This window comes from Netta rufina (genome assembly GCF_964035555.1).
Source record: "Netta rufina genome assembly, chromosome: 4".
Classification (NCBI taxonomy): domain Eukaryota; kingdom Metazoa; phylum Chordata; class Aves; order Anseriformes; family Anatidae; genus Netta; species Netta rufina.
In genome coordinates this window covers 24020917-24038944 of record NC_140127.1, presented here as the reverse complement: position 1 = coordinate 24038944, position 18028 = coordinate 24020917, and the positions used below count along the sequence as shown (strand labels likewise).

The 18028-nt window shown below is 36.0% G+C and overlaps 2 protein-coding genes across 2 annotated transcripts in view; one reads left to right on the top strand and one right to left on the bottom strand.

Annotated features, from left to right (window-relative positions):
• Positions 1–12208, top strand: part of WDR17 (WD repeat domain 17) — a 53238-nt gene extending 41030 nt beyond the window's left edge. Inside the window, exons 23-29 of the mRNA XM_084286340.1 lie at positions 2494–2605; positions 3306–3447; positions 3549–3651; positions 4518–4619; positions 6865–6960; positions 7142–7325; positions 9053–12208. Of these exons, the coding sequence (XP_084142466.1) occupies positions 2494–2605; positions 3306–3447; positions 3549–3651; positions 4518–4619; positions 6865–6960; positions 7142–7325; positions 9053–9172 (859 nt within the window). The 3' untranslated portion in view covers positions 9173–12208. The remainder of the gene's footprint in view (positions 1–2493; positions 2606–3305; positions 3448–3548; positions 3652–4517; positions 4620–6864; positions 6961–7141; positions 7326–9052) is intronic.
• Positions 12209–12390: 182 nt separating this feature from the next.
• Positions 12391–17628, bottom strand: SPATA4 (spermatogenesis associated 4). Its single transcript, XM_084286665.1, has 5 exons — positions 17534–17628; positions 16812–16907; positions 16222–16442; positions 13556–13669; positions 12391–12663 (listed from the first exon to the last, which is right to left on the bottom strand). Exons 1-5 carry the CDS (start codon positions 17620–17622, stop codon positions 12587–12589), a joined length of 597 nt encoding a protein of 198 aa, XP_084142791.1. The 5' UTR covers positions 17623–17628; the 3' UTR covers positions 12391–12586.
• Positions 17629–18028: the final 400 nt, after the last annotated feature.

Here is an 18028-nt window from a genome sequence, read left to right as displayed (position 1 = left end):
TCTGCAAGCCTATGGCATGTCTACATTCCAGTCTATATAGGTACACATAATAAAATTTTAAACTAGTCTGGTGTATGTTGCCCAAGTATACATCTGGATTTATCAGTGTGTTCCGTATGCTATACAGAATATCTGTTACAGCTACACCATGCAATCCTTGATTCTGATTTGCAGCCATTACAGCATATTCTTCCATTCTGTAGAAAAGATCAGAGATCTATATTTTGTAATAAAGAGATGCTAACAGCATAGTAGTATAAGTATTTAGTCATCTGCATGCATAAGATGATGAATGGTGAAGCTGGAGTTCGAGGGCATCTGGGCTATTCGTTGAAGGCCTCGCTTTTTCTTTATACTGATTATTATGCTTAGGGAAATCCACCAATCAAAAGCATTTCATTGCCGAGAAACAATTGTGTTAATTAACTTAATTAATTCCTCAGGGAATACCAGAAGGCCAATTGCTAATGAAATTAATTATTGATGGAATGTTTTTTCAGAAAAGCTCTAAAATATAAAATCCAAACAAAAAAAGTCAAAATCAAAGATGCATACCCTTCCTAACCAATCCAAGTCTGCAACCTTGGGAAAAAAAAAGTGGGCATTTGGGAAAAATGAGTGAACTTAATAAGACCATTTTCATTTTATGTGTGTTTAGTGCCTAAATACTGCTAAAATGAACTTCCTTCTGCTATTTAGAAGGCTGGTGGCATTTCACTTGAAACACTGAATTCTGCATATCCTGACTCAGACACCTTATTTTGTTCTTGGGGCTAATTGTCATTTTTTTTACAATCCAATTCTTAAAAAAACATTCCACGTAACACAATTTGAAGCCATTATATGAGGTTTGCTCTGTGTTTGTTTTTGGTTTTTTGTAATAAACATTTGATTTCAGTTTTCAGCTGAGCAGTTTCTAGTCACAGTCACTTAAAAAATTACTACATTTGAAGTTGAGTACATGTGACTAACTGATCTTGAAAATAGTCAAAAATTTTGAAATATACTATATTCTGAAAGGGCCTTTCTGTATCTTAGAAAAGTGGCTATTGCATAATAGTAATAATAATAAGATAACACATTTTCCAAAGACCTTTTGGCATTAGGTTTGTTAGGTTGTTAAAAGGCATTGGAAAGATTTCTTTTTTCTTAAACACAGTCAGCTAACTTGGCTATTAGATTTGCTTTTGTAGATGTTCTATTATATTTTTCTTCTGTATACAAAGTTAAGAATACAAAACAAAGTTTTATTCATTACTGTTTCAATGTCTTCCTTTTAGCTCTCCATCACTTGGATACAGGTATTATGCTTCTTTCTAGAAGGAGAGATTAGAAAAGTGTGTGACTTCACTAATGCTAAAAATAAATTTAAAATGTGTCCTCATTATTTAATCATAGATGGGAAGTGGGGTGGAAAGTAGATATTGGACAGCAACTTGCATTTTTAAGCCAAGGACTGCATTCTGACAAGCCAGGGGAACTCAGTAGGAGATTTTGCCTTACACAGTGGCAAGTCAGTCTTGTGGGTCACAGGAGAAATAATGCCTGCATGAGTAAAAGAGACATAAAACAATAAGAATAATTAATTATTTAAAGCTCAATATTATTTTTTTTTTTAAATAATTTGCTAGTATTTATGTGCGTTCTCTCCAGCTGCTTCTTGTGTAAAGTAGGATGGGGAAGTAAACAAATGGTAAGAAGTAGAGAATACTTCAGAAACATCAGTCTGCTAAAGCCCATTTTTTTGTGTTTAATCAGAAGGATTAAAATAGGTATCATTCTTTTCTTGTATAATCTTTTTTTATCACAGAAGCTGTAGCCATTCTGAATGACTGAAAGATGTTTTTTGCTGATGTCATGGTGCTCTAAAAGCCTTTTACCCTCAACTTCTGGCAGTTTGGCTGAGGATATCGTTTCAGGACAGAGCCACACTACCCTCTTTTTTTCAATGGGAGAGGTCCTACTTTCCCTTCCAATCGCTACTCATGTTTTCTTCCATCTCACTTGGAGGTGGTTCTTACACTTGAGGATTGCACAGTTGTTTAATTCAACCACCTAAAGCAACATTAAAAAAATCTAGAAATTAAATTCTCAAAAAAGAAAAAAAAAGAATTCAATTTTTGCAAGGTAGTGACCTGGATCTGCCTACCTAGTGATGATATGTGCATTAGAGAAATTGATGAGGGACGGGATGATGCCTTTGAAAACTGGAACAAAAAGATATAAGAATGGAAGGGAAGTGGAGATCTAAGGGAAGGAAGAGGTAGAACCTCCTTCTTTAGGCCTTAGTAAGCTATTGATTGAAATCTTAAGCCTCATTTATTGTACCAAAAATAGACTCCCAAGTTGCTTCTGATCTTATCTGGAAATAGCCTTTTTTTTTTTCTTTTTTTTTTTTTCCTCCCAGTAAACTCATCTGTGTAGAAGGGAAAATTGTTTCATTTTATTACAAACCATCAAGAATAACAACATGTTGTCTTTGTGTTTGTGCAGGGATTTAGCAGCCGATCTTCTTATGATGATTCCTGATAATAAACTGCATTTGGTAAAGCTATGTGCTTTTTATCCTGGATGCATAGCAGAAATAAATGACCTACATGAAAAGGTACAATGAGAAAGAATTTACCTGGATCCTAAAAAGAGGTTTTGTAATGATTTCAGAATGTATAATGCCAAATAAATTTAAGATGTTTTTTTCACTAATGTTCTTACATATGTTCAATATATTTTTTTCTCTTTCAGTCTTTATTGACTTTATTTTCAGTACAAGAACTTTAGTTCTTTAATTCTAGTGTGTACAGTATTTTCATGGCACAGGTTACTTCCAGAAGTAGCTTATGATCATCATTTTTTGTCAATAGGATTTATAACCTCATCACTGAAGTGCAGCCTAATCATGTCTTGGCAGATCACCTTTTTGTAGTACCCTGAATTGTTTTACATCTTGATGTCTATAGTCTCCTTAAGCCCTGCCCTTCCCTTCCCCCCCCCTTCGTCTTCAGCAGCAAAGGAGTCTGCTCCACTAACTCCCTCCCTTAAACTCAGGCTGCACATCTTCAAAGGAATAGTAACAAATTCACAAAATCACTAACAAGTGAAGCTGATACTTACAGAACCTTCTCCTTCAGCAGTGTCATCTCTACTCTAGATGGCTTTTTAATGCCTATTATATGGAGGTATGTCATTCAAACATTATCTTCAGAGAGTTTGATCTTAATGATATATAAGAGCTTCAGTATTTCTGTACATCTTAGATGGTTGTTTGAGTATTAAAATAATTCTTTAGCAAAAAACTTGTTTTCTAGTGTAATCTTCCTGATGCAGAAGAATGTATGCGATTGGCAGAGACAACTGAGGCAGACGGAGATATATTTGAAACTATAAAGTACTATCTGTTAAGCACAGAACCAGAAAAGGCTCTCCCTATTGGCATTCAATATGTGAAAGGTACTTAAATGAAGAAACTTTTTTATGCATAAGTAATTTTGACAGCCTGCCTCTTTAGATATTTTTCTATTTCTATTATTTCTATTTCTATTTTTCAACAGAACAACTTCGTGGCTCAGATTGGACTTTAGATTCAGTCTGCCCATATCTTGACCTTCTAAGTTACATACGTACTGAACAATTAGTGTTGCATAAATGTAGCAAGTGAGTATGTTTTATCTGTTTTTAGAAGTGCAAGCTTAATTAAAGGAAACATTTGGAATAAAAAGCTATAGGTACACATCATTAATGTATTTTTTGCTGACTAGAAGAGGGCTACAAAAAGATTACAACAAGCAGGCTAATTCCCAGTATGGAGAATTGAATGTGGAATTCTCCTAAATTTAGCAAGAAGGAAAAGGTGTTTTTCTTCTTCTTTCTCTGTGAGGCATTTACAATGGGTGAGTCAAGGTTGGCCGTATTTGAAGAAGCTCATTTGGATCACAACTTGTTTCCGTTTCCTGAAGAAAAGGAGTAGTGGTACCACATACTATATGGGTTTTTACGTCAAGGAAAAGTTGTTACTCTTAAAATTAACTCTGAAATATTTGGAGTGCTGTGGTTTGCCTTTCATAAAAAAATGTGGTTGAAGCTAGGTGTTGGGGGTATCTGCACAAGTGTATGTGTGAAGAAAGGAGCAGAAAGCTTAACTCTTACCTCTGGTCTGTGGGGAAAATTGATGGTACTGAAAAACATACAAATATGTGAGACAATTTTATTTACATTTTTGAGTTTTATTACATTAAAATGTCTGAGTGCATTCTTTTCGCAGCTTTATGTGATTGGGCTTATTAACTGTGTTATACTTGCCATTTAAAATGTAATAACTAAAATCAGTACACAGCAGATTAAATCTTTTTTTAATAATTACATCACACCACAAAGAAAGTAAACAGTCAGCTAACGTGTATTACTCATGAAAGATGGACTGATAAATCAGTTTTTAAAATCATATACTTGAATATGAGTTTAAGGTTTTTGCAAATGCTTGAAATCTTTATTGTTTATGATTAATACTTGTCCATTTATAGGTTTCGGAATGAGTTGTTGATTTTGTGTGGTTACATTGGTGCTTTACTTGCTATCAGAAGACAGTACAATAGCATTGTACCTGCACTTTATGAATATACAAGGTAATGTTAAGTTTTCAATAACACTTAGAAATCTCAATCCCTATTACGATGTATGCCATAGATAGTCCACACTTCTCCCCCACAAAAAAAAAATAATCTGAGGTCTCAGTTCTGTGAGTGGTGTATAGTGGTGAAGCCATGCCTCCTATGGAGCCTTCTTTACTTTTTTTTTTTTGTGTGTGCATTATGTTAATAAAAGTTTTTGAGTTAGCACAAGTTGTGAATTCAGGATTTCACTCAAACTTGTAGTTCTTTATGAAAAACAGATTATTAGAAGTAGATGAATATTCAACATTGCCTCCATGCATGATTAGAACTGTAACTGTAAATATATAATTTTGTATCAGTGTAGACCACTTGGGAAGACTTGTTCAGTAATGACAAGGACAAGCTGTGACTGTAGACCTCATGACTTGCTTGATTTCCCACTAAGACACCTGTCTTGACCTTCTGGCACTTGCTAAGCTAACATCCCTATCTGCAAGCATTTCACTTTGCCTAGCCCACTGACTTGGCCCAGCCCAGGCTAGTTACTTGACTTGACCTGACTTACCTTTATCCACTTGATGTGACCTGGCCCATTTGACTTGATCTCACCAACTTGACCTGACCTGACTTGGCTTAACCTCATCCGCTTGGCCCAACCCATCTTGACCCTACCTGACCTGGTCCGCTCAGTTCACTTGACCTGATCTGACTCCATGTGGCCTGACCTTATTCGACCCAATCCAACTTGACTGTACTTGACCCAACCTGGCTTGACCTACTTTGACTTGACTGACTTGACTCAATCAACTCAACTTGAAAGGAGAAAAAAATAAGTTCTATAATCTCTATCTTATCTGGTAAATAAAATAGGTTTATATACAATATTTTAGTATTCCTTCATCAAACTATAACTATTATTTAGTCTTCCTCTCTGATTTGTAAGGACACTGCTGTCCAGATAAGTAATTTCCATTTATAGCATAACCTCTCACTCACAATTTGGCACCAACAGATCTTTTGGGTTTTGTCACCCATTTTGCTGTGTAGCAAAGCCATGTCCAAGATGTCACTGATTTTGTAATGTGGTCTGCTTTGGCATTGCTCCAGCTTATACTGTGACACTACCTGCAGCTTTGCTAAAAATTACAGCTCGTTTATAAATGTTGCATGTTGTCCAGTCCTTTTGAACCCTAAACTGTGAGCTTTCCTGATGTTTTATCATAATTTTCTACCAGCAATAAATAGCATAAATTTAACAGATCTTAAATCTGTGTATTTGCCCCATTTCTTTGACTCCTCTCCATTATATTCTAGACAGCACTCCTTTCCTCTTAGCTACCATCATCCCTGAAACCTGAGTGTGCAAACAGGAAAAGGAAATAGCACTGTTTTTATTTCTTTTATGAGCCACAGCTTTACATATTGGGGAAAAAAAAATACAAGTTTCTACAGAAGGGCCATTCTGATACAGAAGCGAATAGGCTAATAACAAACAGAGACTGTGATACCTTGACCGTCAAGCTTTAAGTTTTCTTGGGATTTAAAGAACCACTGAACAAAACTGCTCTATTTTTTTTTTTTTCTCAGATTGCACAGTATTTTTGGGATTCATAGGTTTTTAGATTTCAGGCCATCTGCAACTGGATACTTGTATACATACATGCTTAAGCTGCACATTTTTAAGGCAGTCCAACAGAGATGGAAGCTTGCTGAATTAGGTCTGGTAGTAACTGTCACTTGTATTATATTTTAATTTAAAATAATAATAATAATAAATCCAATGAAAGTTTTTTGAAACTCTGTTTTCCACAGGTAATCAGATAAAACAAGGCTATCCCAGAGCATGTATTAAACCACCATCATTGTAACCATATTTTTATCACATATTTTTGTGCCCTTACTTCTAGTAAACTTGTCATAAGAAAATAGAAGCCTTAAAATATAGAGGCCTTAAAGAAAAAACAAACAAACAAACAAACAAAAAAAAACAGATAATTGAAGAGAAGCTTAATGAAAAAAGTATACTTTTTCTAGTATACTAGAATATCTGGTAATTTACTATTTCTATGGGTTTATATTGATGAATATATTATGATGAATATATTATTATCCTTCATATATTATGAAGGATCAAATGCTAAGGTTACATCAAAATATTTTGATATTACTATTGTCTATCTTATTTTTCTTTCAAGAAAATATTAATTGTTAGAATTAATTTGGAATTTAATTATTTTCTTATATTTTTCCTTTTCAGTCAGCTTTTAAAAAGACGAGAAGTATCTGTACCTTTGAAAATTGAACAGCTCGCGGAGGAATTAGATGCATGGCGAGCTTGTACTCAGTTAAGCAAGTAGGTGCAAAGTATGAAATTAGCATGAATGAGACTGCTGGCATTTAAATGTTTATTTGTAAATACAGTATTTATCCTTTTGTAAAATTTTAACCTGAATGTAAAAAATTGCTATTGTGTGGACGTTAATTTCTAATGCATAACGTACGATGGTTGAAAAATAAATGTCTTTTGTTCATAGGCCAACGGATGAATTGCCATGCACCCCACCATCTGAATCACAAAAAATGGTGTATTCAATACTGGTATCACGAATACAAGAGGAGCCTCTGAAAGGAATGGTTGGGCCAGACTATGTCACTGGATCAAATCTTCCTAGTCATTCTGATGTTCACATCTCTTGTTTGACGGGGCTAAGGATACAGGTACAGTTTCAGAGAGCCAAGGTATTCTGTCTTGGTGATAGTGTTGGCTAGTTGTGAAGTTACCGTAAGTCTAATGTCTAGCCCGTCGTGGGAGGAAGAATCTTTTTCTTGTTGTCAGAGTAGCAGAAGTTAAAGAGGACAAGTGCTGAGATCTGCTGTGTTAGAAAAGCTATATAAAGAATTGTCCAAACAAATGATTGCCCAATTTCCCAAACCAAAACTTTTGAATTTCCATGGGAAAGACAGATTTATTTTGCCAAATGTTCCTTTTAAAGTGCTTTCAACTTATTAACTCCTACCTCACAGCACTTTAAATTAGAAAAAAAAATAATCCTGTTTTTCTGTTTTCAACAACATACTGACATTATTCTATTGTTAGAATTAATTGTTATGGAAATGCATAATATAAAACTTAAAATTCATTAATTAAAGCCAAATATTAGAAAAGTAAATATTCAAATATATTCATTTTTCACTTGCATAGGGCTTTATGATCAAAATGTACTAGTCCTTTTAATGCTTCTTTGGTATATGTTATTATTTTCACAAACGGGAAATTGACAGGGCCTGAAAACACTGCTCAAAGGCTTCTTTCTCCAAGCACTGCTTCAATGCCAAATTACTCTCTTGTATGAGGCTATTTCCACTGTCCAGTGCAAGATGCCAGCCCAAAGAATGAGAGGGTTGTTGAAGGATTAAGAGGGATGGTTTTGTATCAGAAATTGGAGATCACAAAATGCTAATGAGGTCCTTGAGGTAAACAGAATTACAAACTGAGCATCCTCAAGTCTAAAAGATTTGCTGCCAACGCCTCCACATTAGAACATAGTCTTTGCTGTGTCTCAGAGGAAAATACATGCCCCATGTTAGTTGTTGTTAACAGCCACAGAAAGATGTCATTGTTATAATCCATTTGACAAGAATATCAAGTATGGTATCACCAGTTTGTCGTCTACAATATCCTAATCTCTGGATTAGCTAATATTAGGAGTTATTGCTTTAGGCATGCGGATCAGCTCACAATTCATTGAGTTAATACTAAGGTACAGTAGCTTAATTGCTTGGTTTTACAGTTTTAAGTGGTAAATTCAGAGAAGAAGGCACTTAAAACTAAATTGCAGCTTTGACACTATTTTATCAGATGAGGAAATTAGCAGATAGCTTTTCTCCCAACAGATAAATTGGTGTTTTGTCCTTCATGTTTTTCATAGCGAACAGTTGAAATTTTCCTGTAGACTGCATGTAGCCTCCATGCAGGTGTTATATATATGTGTGTGTATATATATATATTCATATTTATTCAGTTTTAGGATGAAGAAACCCAAAGATCACCACAGATAATTACAGTGAAGTATGTATGATATTCTGAAGGGAAAAAAAAAAAATCTTATCTCGGACTCTTACTCTACAGTTACATTTTGCCTGAATTACTGGCAAACATATAGAACACAACAATTATAAAAAAAAAAAAAAAATAGAAAGATTACAAAATGTTGGGTCTCCAGGTTTTAGAAGATAACCAGTTCACTTAACAGTTGTGCATTACAAATTCAGCATCAAAGCTTTGAGTTGACTAGGTACTATTTTTGCATAAATTTAGGTGACAGATGTAAATCTGATTTTTACATGCTTCTCAGATGTAACAAAATGTGCTGGTCATTCTGGTAGTCTTTACTCAATACTTGTGTACTTTGTTTTTTCCCTCTCCAAACATTTTTGCTGTACAGGGTCCAGTGTTCTTCCTTGAAGATGGAAAATCTGCTATTTCACTGAATGATGCTTTGATGTGGGCCAAAGTGAATCCTTTTTCACCACTAGGAACAGGAATACGACTTAACCCATTTTGATGCGGTGTTTTCCTCTGTTCTTTGTAGTGCTTAGAATAACAGTTTGGGGGTTAATAGCAATTTAACCTTGCTTGTCAAAGGACAGAAAGATGGCAGTTGATCCATCCTGAAAGGCAATTACTTGGACTTTGAAAACTGTAATATGAGAACAAGAAAATGATTTCTATATAAATGTTTCTTGATAATCCAAAGAAAAATTTGAGAATCCAAAGAGAAAAAGTCCTAACTTAATTGACAGCCATGCCTTTTTTTTAAAGTAAGAACTGTTGTCAGACAATGCAGACACATTTCTGTTAAATTTGTGTAAACAAATGCCTTGTAAAGCAAGTAGGCAACTATCTGCACATTATCAGAATACAGATAACAAACTGTGAAATTCATAAACACACTTTTAAATACATAGTGACTTTATGGATAGCCACTGCAACCCATTTTTAGAATGACTGAAATCCTGCAGCTGATTAACACATTGTGTCCCCCTTTTTAATTTTAACTAGTTTTTACATACAGAATTCTATAGCAAAAGTAATATTTCAAGTGCTTAGATGACTTTTTCATCCATTATTTACATGCTTTAATAGTAATACAAATATGTTTATTAATATTTTGTTTAGATAGGTTTGAATATCTACATTATAATACTCTATTTTCTAATAAGTTCGTCTTTGGCAACTGTCCCCATTATAGTTTCCTAACCAGAAACTAAAATGTATAGAAACATTTTTTTTTTTTTAAAAAAGAGGGTTTGTAAGGGACAAACAGCAAATGTATTGAAATTATTTAAATACATTATATACATTTAAAATGTTTTCTTTTTACATTTTATATTAGTTTTAAATACACATATACTATGATGGACCAGAAACAAATACTTGTGCATATATTTTTATTTACTAATGCTATGCTCAAATGGGAAGAAAAATATGTCAATAGAATACAATGAATATTTAAATTTTAAAGATGTATATAGTATGGAATTTAATTATAGGAGAAATCTTATAATTGGAATTATTCACCTGTAGAAAAGATGCCTTGGTTCTTTTCAGCTTGATGGCCCACAGTCAGAAATCTACCTAACCCGTTGTTATGTTTTTTGCTGCCACTTTAAAATAAATTTTAAAATCCCGCTAGTTATATGAAATATAAAGTTACATTTAGAAATCGGCAGAATTATTTCTAGAGCAACTCCTGTAAAATAAGAAGTAACACAAGGTCTTTTTAACATACCTTATCCAAGACAACCCTCAATGGGTCAGTAAACAATGCCCTCATCTAAATAGAAGTAACAATGCCACAATGCCAGAAAGATGGGATGGAGATCAGAAATCAACAAATCCTATCTTTTTTTTTTTCCATTTTATAAAAGTTAAGATTTCATTTTGTCTGTTTTAGAGTATTATTACAGGATTTCTGGTATAAGATTATGTTGGAAAAAATAATAGCTGCTTTGTAATCTATACAAAAAAAATTCTGTACATACCTAGGTGTTAGAAAAATTTTCACTTTTTGCAGGTATTGTTTGGGAGATGTTTTCCTTTGTCCAACCCTGTGGAGCTTGGGGAATTAGAGTTGGATTTCAGAAATAAAAATTCATAGTTTGTGAAATAATTTTCCAGCAGTCAATAGCTGATGGGTTGCTTGAAAGACTAGTTATCTTTTAGTACACGCAGGATTGTGTAATTTAATACAAAATCTATTACACACAAGATTGTGTAATTTAATACAAAACTGGAGAGCACAGGTAAGAACTGAATGTGCAAACCTATGTCTGATGATAGGATCTAAAAGATTAACTGAACTGCCACTCAGCTCTATTTCAAAACTTAAACTGTGTCTTAAGGATTTTTACGAATACATCATAGTTCAAATATCTTAGAAGACGTAGTATTACTGCATCAATTGTTGTGCCTAAGTTGTGCCTTAACATGGAATCTTAGACAAATTTACTCCCTCTTTAAACTAGAGAGTGAGGGTTAATAATTGTTGAAATACATTGTTGAAATACAAAAAATAAGTCAAAGGGCACTTTTTATATTGGGATCCATCAGGTAACAGTCATTGTGAATAAAATGAGGTTGCATTTTCTTTAACATAATTGTACCCCATCTGGTGAGTGAGGGGAACATGCAAAAAAAAAAAAAAAAAAAAAAAAAAAAAGTTAAGTGTTTCTGCTGCTAAAACTGTGGTTGCAACTGTCAAAACATAGCTACGTTATTTTCAAAAAGAATTTCAGGTTGTTTGTTAATGTGTGACTTCATTGTCCAGCACAGCTAGTCAAATACAAGTATTTTCCTTTAATATTAAAGAATCCTTTGTCTTCAAACAATCGTTTGACTCTTCTGTAAAAATCAGTATTTCTGTTTGAATGAAGAAATTTAGCAAGCAATTTTATTTAGAAGCTTTTTAAAGCATTTCTTTAAAAGAAATTTAGAAGCAATTTACCAAGTGCTTCCTAGTTACTATAAATCTCAGTATACCTAAGGTAAGATTTTTTTCCATGATTGTATCCCTATAAAATCATTGTTCTATTGAAAGAATCTGACCACTGTTATGATGTGTCTGTAAGCTTCACAGGCTGTAGCCAAAGGTGAGATCCTCAGAACAGAACAGCCTCCTAGGTGGGTTCCAAAATGATTAAAAAAAGTGTCAAACTATGAACCTTTCCCATTGCAAACACTGCCTTTAAAAATTAGATATGACACTTCAAATCCATCTTGTTGAACTCTTCAATGGGAAAAAATATTAAATCCCAAATGGCAATAATTTAAGATTACACTAATGCAAGAAACTGCCTTCATTCTTTCCAGAGAAAACAAAAGTAAACTACAAAGTCTAGAGACCTGTTTTTTCAGACTAGGTATTAGTATTTTTAAAATTTGAAGCTTTTATGTTTACATAGAAAAGAAATAAAATCCAGAATTAACTTTGCTTTAGGTAAAAGTACTAGACCAACAGGAGGAAAAATAAAGGTTTTTGTTTTTTTTTTTTTTTAAATCATTTGTGAAGATCTTGTCTTCATGTCTTCCTATCTTTGTATACTTCCATGTAGTAGTTATACTTTATGGGTTCTGATCTTGTATCAATATCATCTGTATCAGAAACTTATACTGATAAATATCAACTCTAATGAAGCTGAAAAGGAAACTAGGCACTATTATAGAAACAAGTAAATTAAACTATTTTTAAAATAAATAATAACAAAAGCTGTTTTGTAGAATGTGACTACTATTAAACCAGCTTTTTCAATTTATTTGGCTTAAAATGGAATTGTTCCCTAACAGGCAGTAAACTGAGATTTTTCTTTGTTGATTATACAGTCAAGAGAACTGTAATTGGAATGAGGTTTGTGTTTCAAAGTTCCACATCTCTCTGGTTAATCCGTTCAGTGGTATCCTGGAAGGTGCTAAATAACCATCATAACAGAGGATCTGTCAGCTTGTTGCTCTTGGAGTTCTTCTCCACATCTGTTTTGTCTCTCTTTCCTGAGGAATCTAGAAGCGATTCAGAAAAAAATGTAAAATTACTTTTTTTTAAAAAGGAGGGGGTGTGAAGATTAGAAGTATTAAAATGCCGTAATTTAAAGGTCAAAGCATTGTTTTAATCAGATTTAAATGTAGCGTACAAACTTACGGTTAAGCTTTTAAAGAAGGCTTCATTTTCCCCTGTGAAGGCACCATTTTAGCCCTACAGATGAGGTCGAAGCTCTACTATTTTCTGAGGGTATGTTTGTTTAAATTAATACAGACTATCCTTGAAGGGAAAATGGAAGAACATATACAAACAAGCTGTAAACTTATTAGTCAGCTCAATTTGTGACAATTGTTATCAGTGCCCGAAACAGCCCAACAAGATGACATCTGTGTGCCTAGGGCCATCATGTGGTTCAGCGTACACCAGGCTTAGTAATTTGCTACAGAGCTGACTATGCTGATTCAGTTCCCACTTCTCCAGGACTAAATTCTACAGTTCCCTATGCAGTCAAGCTTATTGCTTAAGTAAGGACCACATCTACCCATTCACACGTTCAACAAATTGAAGATCTCCATTATGTAATGAGCAGGAAAAAAAAAATATTTCAGTACGGTGAATATATTCAAAATAAAGTTCTGAGGAAAGTAAGAGAAGCACTTTTGAATGTCAGAATAATTTCTGCAGATGCAAGACCAGAGAAAACCTTGAAGCAATTTTATGTTAAAAGAAAAAAAAATACTACCAAACCCCTCTAAGCTGTCTGTTTTCTAAGAAATTGTAGCTGATTTCTTCCAAGTTTTTAAACATGGAATCTTTTGGTTGCCTGTATAGCTAAAGTACACCAAAACCACCCAACATTATAATCTGAAAAGATTAAATTGAGAACTTAAATGATGTGAGAAAAAAACTTACATGATGGAGCAAATGCTTTTTCCTTTGGGATACTAGCTATGTTTGTAGAAGACGTTGTGCAATTAAGATGGTAAACTGTACGATGTCTGAAATTTCGTTTAATGTTAAACCGTCCTTTAAAGCAAAAATCACAAGTTGTTCATTTCAGCAGTATGTCAAGCACTGAGTTGATCAATTCCCCAGTTTAGTTGTAAACAGTTACTGTCCCCCCCACTTGACTTAAACACCCAGACAACCATGGCAACTGTATAAAAATAAAATAAACCCTCTAAAGAAAAGGGGAATTATTAAACAAGTTGTATAGTAAAAATTCCCTGTATCTTGTTTTCAAGCATAGTATTTTTCATATGTTTAAAAAAATAAAATTAACTTCAGCATTTTGGGACACAATATGCATGAGTTCATAAATTAGCATGAGATAAAATGTTGAGATTGCACAGGTATGTCTTGAAACCACACATTCTGAATTTCAACAATTTCAAAATATTTCAAGATGTCTTGAAACCACACATTCTGAATTTCAACAATTTCAAAATATTTCAAGAGTATAATCATTAAGTCAGTGTAGTTAAACATACTACTTGGAAAAGTAGGTCCTCTACTGGAGAAAACAAAAAACAACAGAGAAAAAAAAAAAAAAGGAAAACTTATATACATCCTGATGTGGATCCAGGACAAACTCTTTGTTTGTTGTCTGTTGATCAGAATACTGAAGCCTCTTCAAACACGTTAAAGATTAAGTTAGAAGAAATGCTACTTGAAATGTGATTTCTGATTTCTGTCTGCATAAGCTTTGCTTACTTCTGCAACTACCATTGATATCAAGAAGCTGGAAGAACTCTCAGAACTCATACTCCCAGTACATGCAATGCACAAAACAGAAAAAAAAATTAGAAGAGACCTCAGCCCTGGTCTATGGCATAGAAGAGACCAATCCTGTAATGTTAGGCTCAGATTTAGTGCCAGCATTTTCAGAAGGATACTAAAAATTCACAGAAGCATAGAAAAAGGTTTCAATATGAGAACAAACCAGAGAACTCAATCTAAGTTGTGAAACGCCATGGGCATAGGCTTGATATTTTTTAATTGATACAGAGCATCTTTGACCAAAGGAGGTTGAACTACATAACCTGATGATCTCTTCAAACCTCAGTATGGGTGAACTGGTTGTGATGAGACTGATCCATGACTGATATATGTGCAAACATCTGCAAGACTGAGTTTTTTGAAGGTCTTATCCTTTGTCTTGTAGAAGAGAAGGGTAATAAACATTACAATGAATAGAATTATAATAATTGATTTTTAAAATGTTTTTGCACTGTTGAATGTTGAAGATCATTTGATAATGCCAGTGAAAGGCAATAACTGGTCTGATTCCTTATCCAGTAAGTCAAATTAACCTAATAAAGAAAAGGAGGAAATAATCAGCTGTTATATTATCCTTTCACATCATCTTATAGCTGAAGAAACCCAATTCTTTTCCACTTCTCATACATCATGTGCACCAGCCTTCTAACCACCATGGTGGCCCTTCCTGGACTGACTCCAGAATGATAACCTGTGTTTTGTACTGGGTAGTCCAAAACTGAGGACAGTACTCCACATGCAGTCTCTTAAGTGCCATAAAGGGGCTAAAAATCAATTCCCAAATGACTGACATTGATCTGTTACTAGCAACCCAAGATGCTGCTGGCCTCCACTGCTGCAAAGGCACTATTCAACTTGTCCACCAGGAACCGTTCTTTTCAAAGCTCCTCTTTAAGTGGCTGCCTGCAGCCCGTAGCAGTGCATAGCTTACTCCATTCCCATGGCAGGACTTTGTGATAAGCATCACATCCTGTCAGCCCATTTCTCCAGCCTGCTGTGGTCTTTCAACCTGAAGGGACCTTCATCCAGCATGAATGTCCCCCACTTGCTATGAGCGGCCTCCATCGCACCATCCAAGTCACTAATACAGACATTAGGCAGTGCTAGCCCAAAAAGTGATATCTGAGGCAAGTCACTCGTAAGAGGCCATCATCCAGACTTCATCTAGACTTTGTCTACAACCAGTTCCTTGAATCTGACACTCCAGCCAATTTTCCATCCACCTTGTCATCCACTTTTCCACTCTATGTCTCAGTAATTTGACTGTAAGAATACTGCAGGTCTTGGCTAAAGGTAAGATATACAACATCCACTGCTATCCCCGTGAACCCAGAGCTGTCTATTTCTTCAAAGACTAACAATGTTAAGTTACAGCATCTCTGGGTGTTGCTTCAACAAAGAAGGGTGAAGGAACTCTGCAGCTTCTTTCAGTAATATGAAGTATCAGAGGGAAGTATTAATTGTGTTAATGGTGGAAGTGTTATTAAAATTAACTTTGACTCCAATAATATAACATTGATATACTACCCAAGGAACGTTGAATGCAGCCACACAGTGGTCATCAACCATGAAACTTCAGAAAAAATTCAAAGATTGTACTCCCAACGCATCACATCTAAAGGTTCTCACAGTATTCCCCAGCCACACTGAGGCAAGCAAGACAAAGACAACCAAAGCAGGCCAGCTACTTGCTGCCTTCAGCTGCTGTTCAGAAATTTCGAGCTGTAGCTATGGGAAAATGTGGCTGTCCCAAGCTCTGGTCCTGCTTCAGGAAAATAAAAAACAAGAGAAACACTCACGTGGATCCTCTTCCCTCTCTTGCATTCTCATTCTCATGTGCATATTAATGACAGCATTAGCCTTCTGTCTGTTTATGGTAACACTGGGTTCCATCATTATTTCTGTCAGCCTAATGTTATTCTTGATAGCCTTGGAAGCTGTTGATCTGGCAACCATTGGTAACTGTGTCTGGTAACAGTAGTCTGTAAAATCAATCTCCCTGTCTTGAAGGCTTTTAATACTGGGAAAAAAAAAAAAAAAGTGTTTGGGAATTAATTACAGTAAGAAATGGCTAAATATTAGTTTTTGCAGTTCTATAATGTATGTTATTTTCATTTTCAACAAATAGAAACCAATACACAAACTAATAGCTTGACCAAAATGATACATAAAGAGCCAGTCTAGGAGCTGAATGGAATCAAGAGCCCACCCAGGGCTGTGGGCTCAATCCACTCAGTTACAGCTCCTCAAGCTCTTCTTCCAGAGTCAAATTTCACATTAAAATATATTTTTCATTTATGACTGTGCTATTTCTTGCCAAATTAGGATACGGTAAGAAACACTGATTGATCAACACCGTTGAAGCCATCTATAGGCATCATCGACTCACCATCTGTTTGTCAGCAGGGAGTAGATGTCCTGCACCAGCCTTTCTGCTGCTCCTGGTTTGCAGTGAATTGTTCCCTCTATCAGTTCCTGGGCCACGCTGAGGTTATATTTTGCAAAAAACTTTATGCAACAGGAAAAAAATACATATATATATACATACATATATATATACACACACATACACGTATCTTCGTGCATGACCAAGTGCAAAGATGCCTGTCTTTGAATTTGTTACCCCAAATGAGATTTTTCTTGCTGTCTCATGAAAGGTTATTTCACCATGACAAGCTTTCAGCATGAAATTTGTACCAACCAAGAGGACAACAAGCCCAGCATTCCCGACAGCAGCAGCTTATCCCAATTGTGCCAGTTTTACACACCTCATTCTTGTGGAGCAGGAGCTCAAAATGACAAATGACGCACTTTAGGCCTCGTTAAGAAGCCCCAAACTGCCCATTAAAATTTTAGGGGGCGGGGAGGGGGGCCATAGCGCGTTGCAGCGCGGAGCCCTCACCCGCTGCAGCCGGGCCCAGTTGCTGAGCTTGGTGGGCAGCGAGCTGCCGGTCCCGCAGGCGCGGCTCCGGATCTCGGCGGGGAAGTAGCGCGCCAGGATCTCCGCCACCAGGTACCCGTTGGAGAAGTCCCTGCCGAGACAACACGAAGGGGCGCTGGCACCGGTTCCCGCTCCCCGAACCCCCCTTTGCCCGGCCCGGCCCGGCGCACCTGCGGCAGTGCCTGGGGCAGGCGGGGAGGTCGAGGCTCTGCAGCCAGCGCAGCACGGCCCGGGGCAGCCCGGGCTGACGGGGAGCCATGGCGGCGCCGAGACCCGCTCCTCGCCTCACGGCAACGGCCGCAACGGCTCCAACGGCCGCAACGGGCAGGGCCGCGCGGCGGGCGGCGCTATGGCGCTGGCAGCACCGCGGAACGGGACGGGCCTCATCGCCCCGCCGTTCCCCATGCGGCCGCACTACGCCTTTGTTTTATTCATACAAAGGTACGGCACCTGGTGAAGAAGGATCCTTGTAAGACTGGCTGTGTTGTAGTAGTTTCTTTGCCAGGGTTCTGGCTTGGTTCAGTATTTGTTTCAGGTCTGGTTCCTGATGTTTTAATACGTTAGTTAAAATGTACCTCATGCTAAGAGTTCAACCCATCAGAGCTCCACTGTACAAACGTGACAGTTTTCTTCAACTTCTGGCTAAACAAAGGATCATTTTTTGG

Coding starts and splice junctions, on each gene's coding strand:
- SPATA4 (XM_084286665.1), bottom strand. CDS start 17,622: ATGGCTCCCCGTCAGCCCGGGCTGCCCCGGGCCGTGCTGCGCTGGCTG. Junction 16,908..17,533: donor TGCCCCAGGCACTGCCGCAG/GTGCGCCGGGCC, acceptor ATATAACCTCAG/CGTGGCCCAGGAACTGATAG. Junction 13,670..16,221: donor AGAGAGGGAAGAGGATCCAC/GTGAGTGTTTCT, acceptor TTTGCTTTAAAG/GACGGTTTAACATTAAACGA.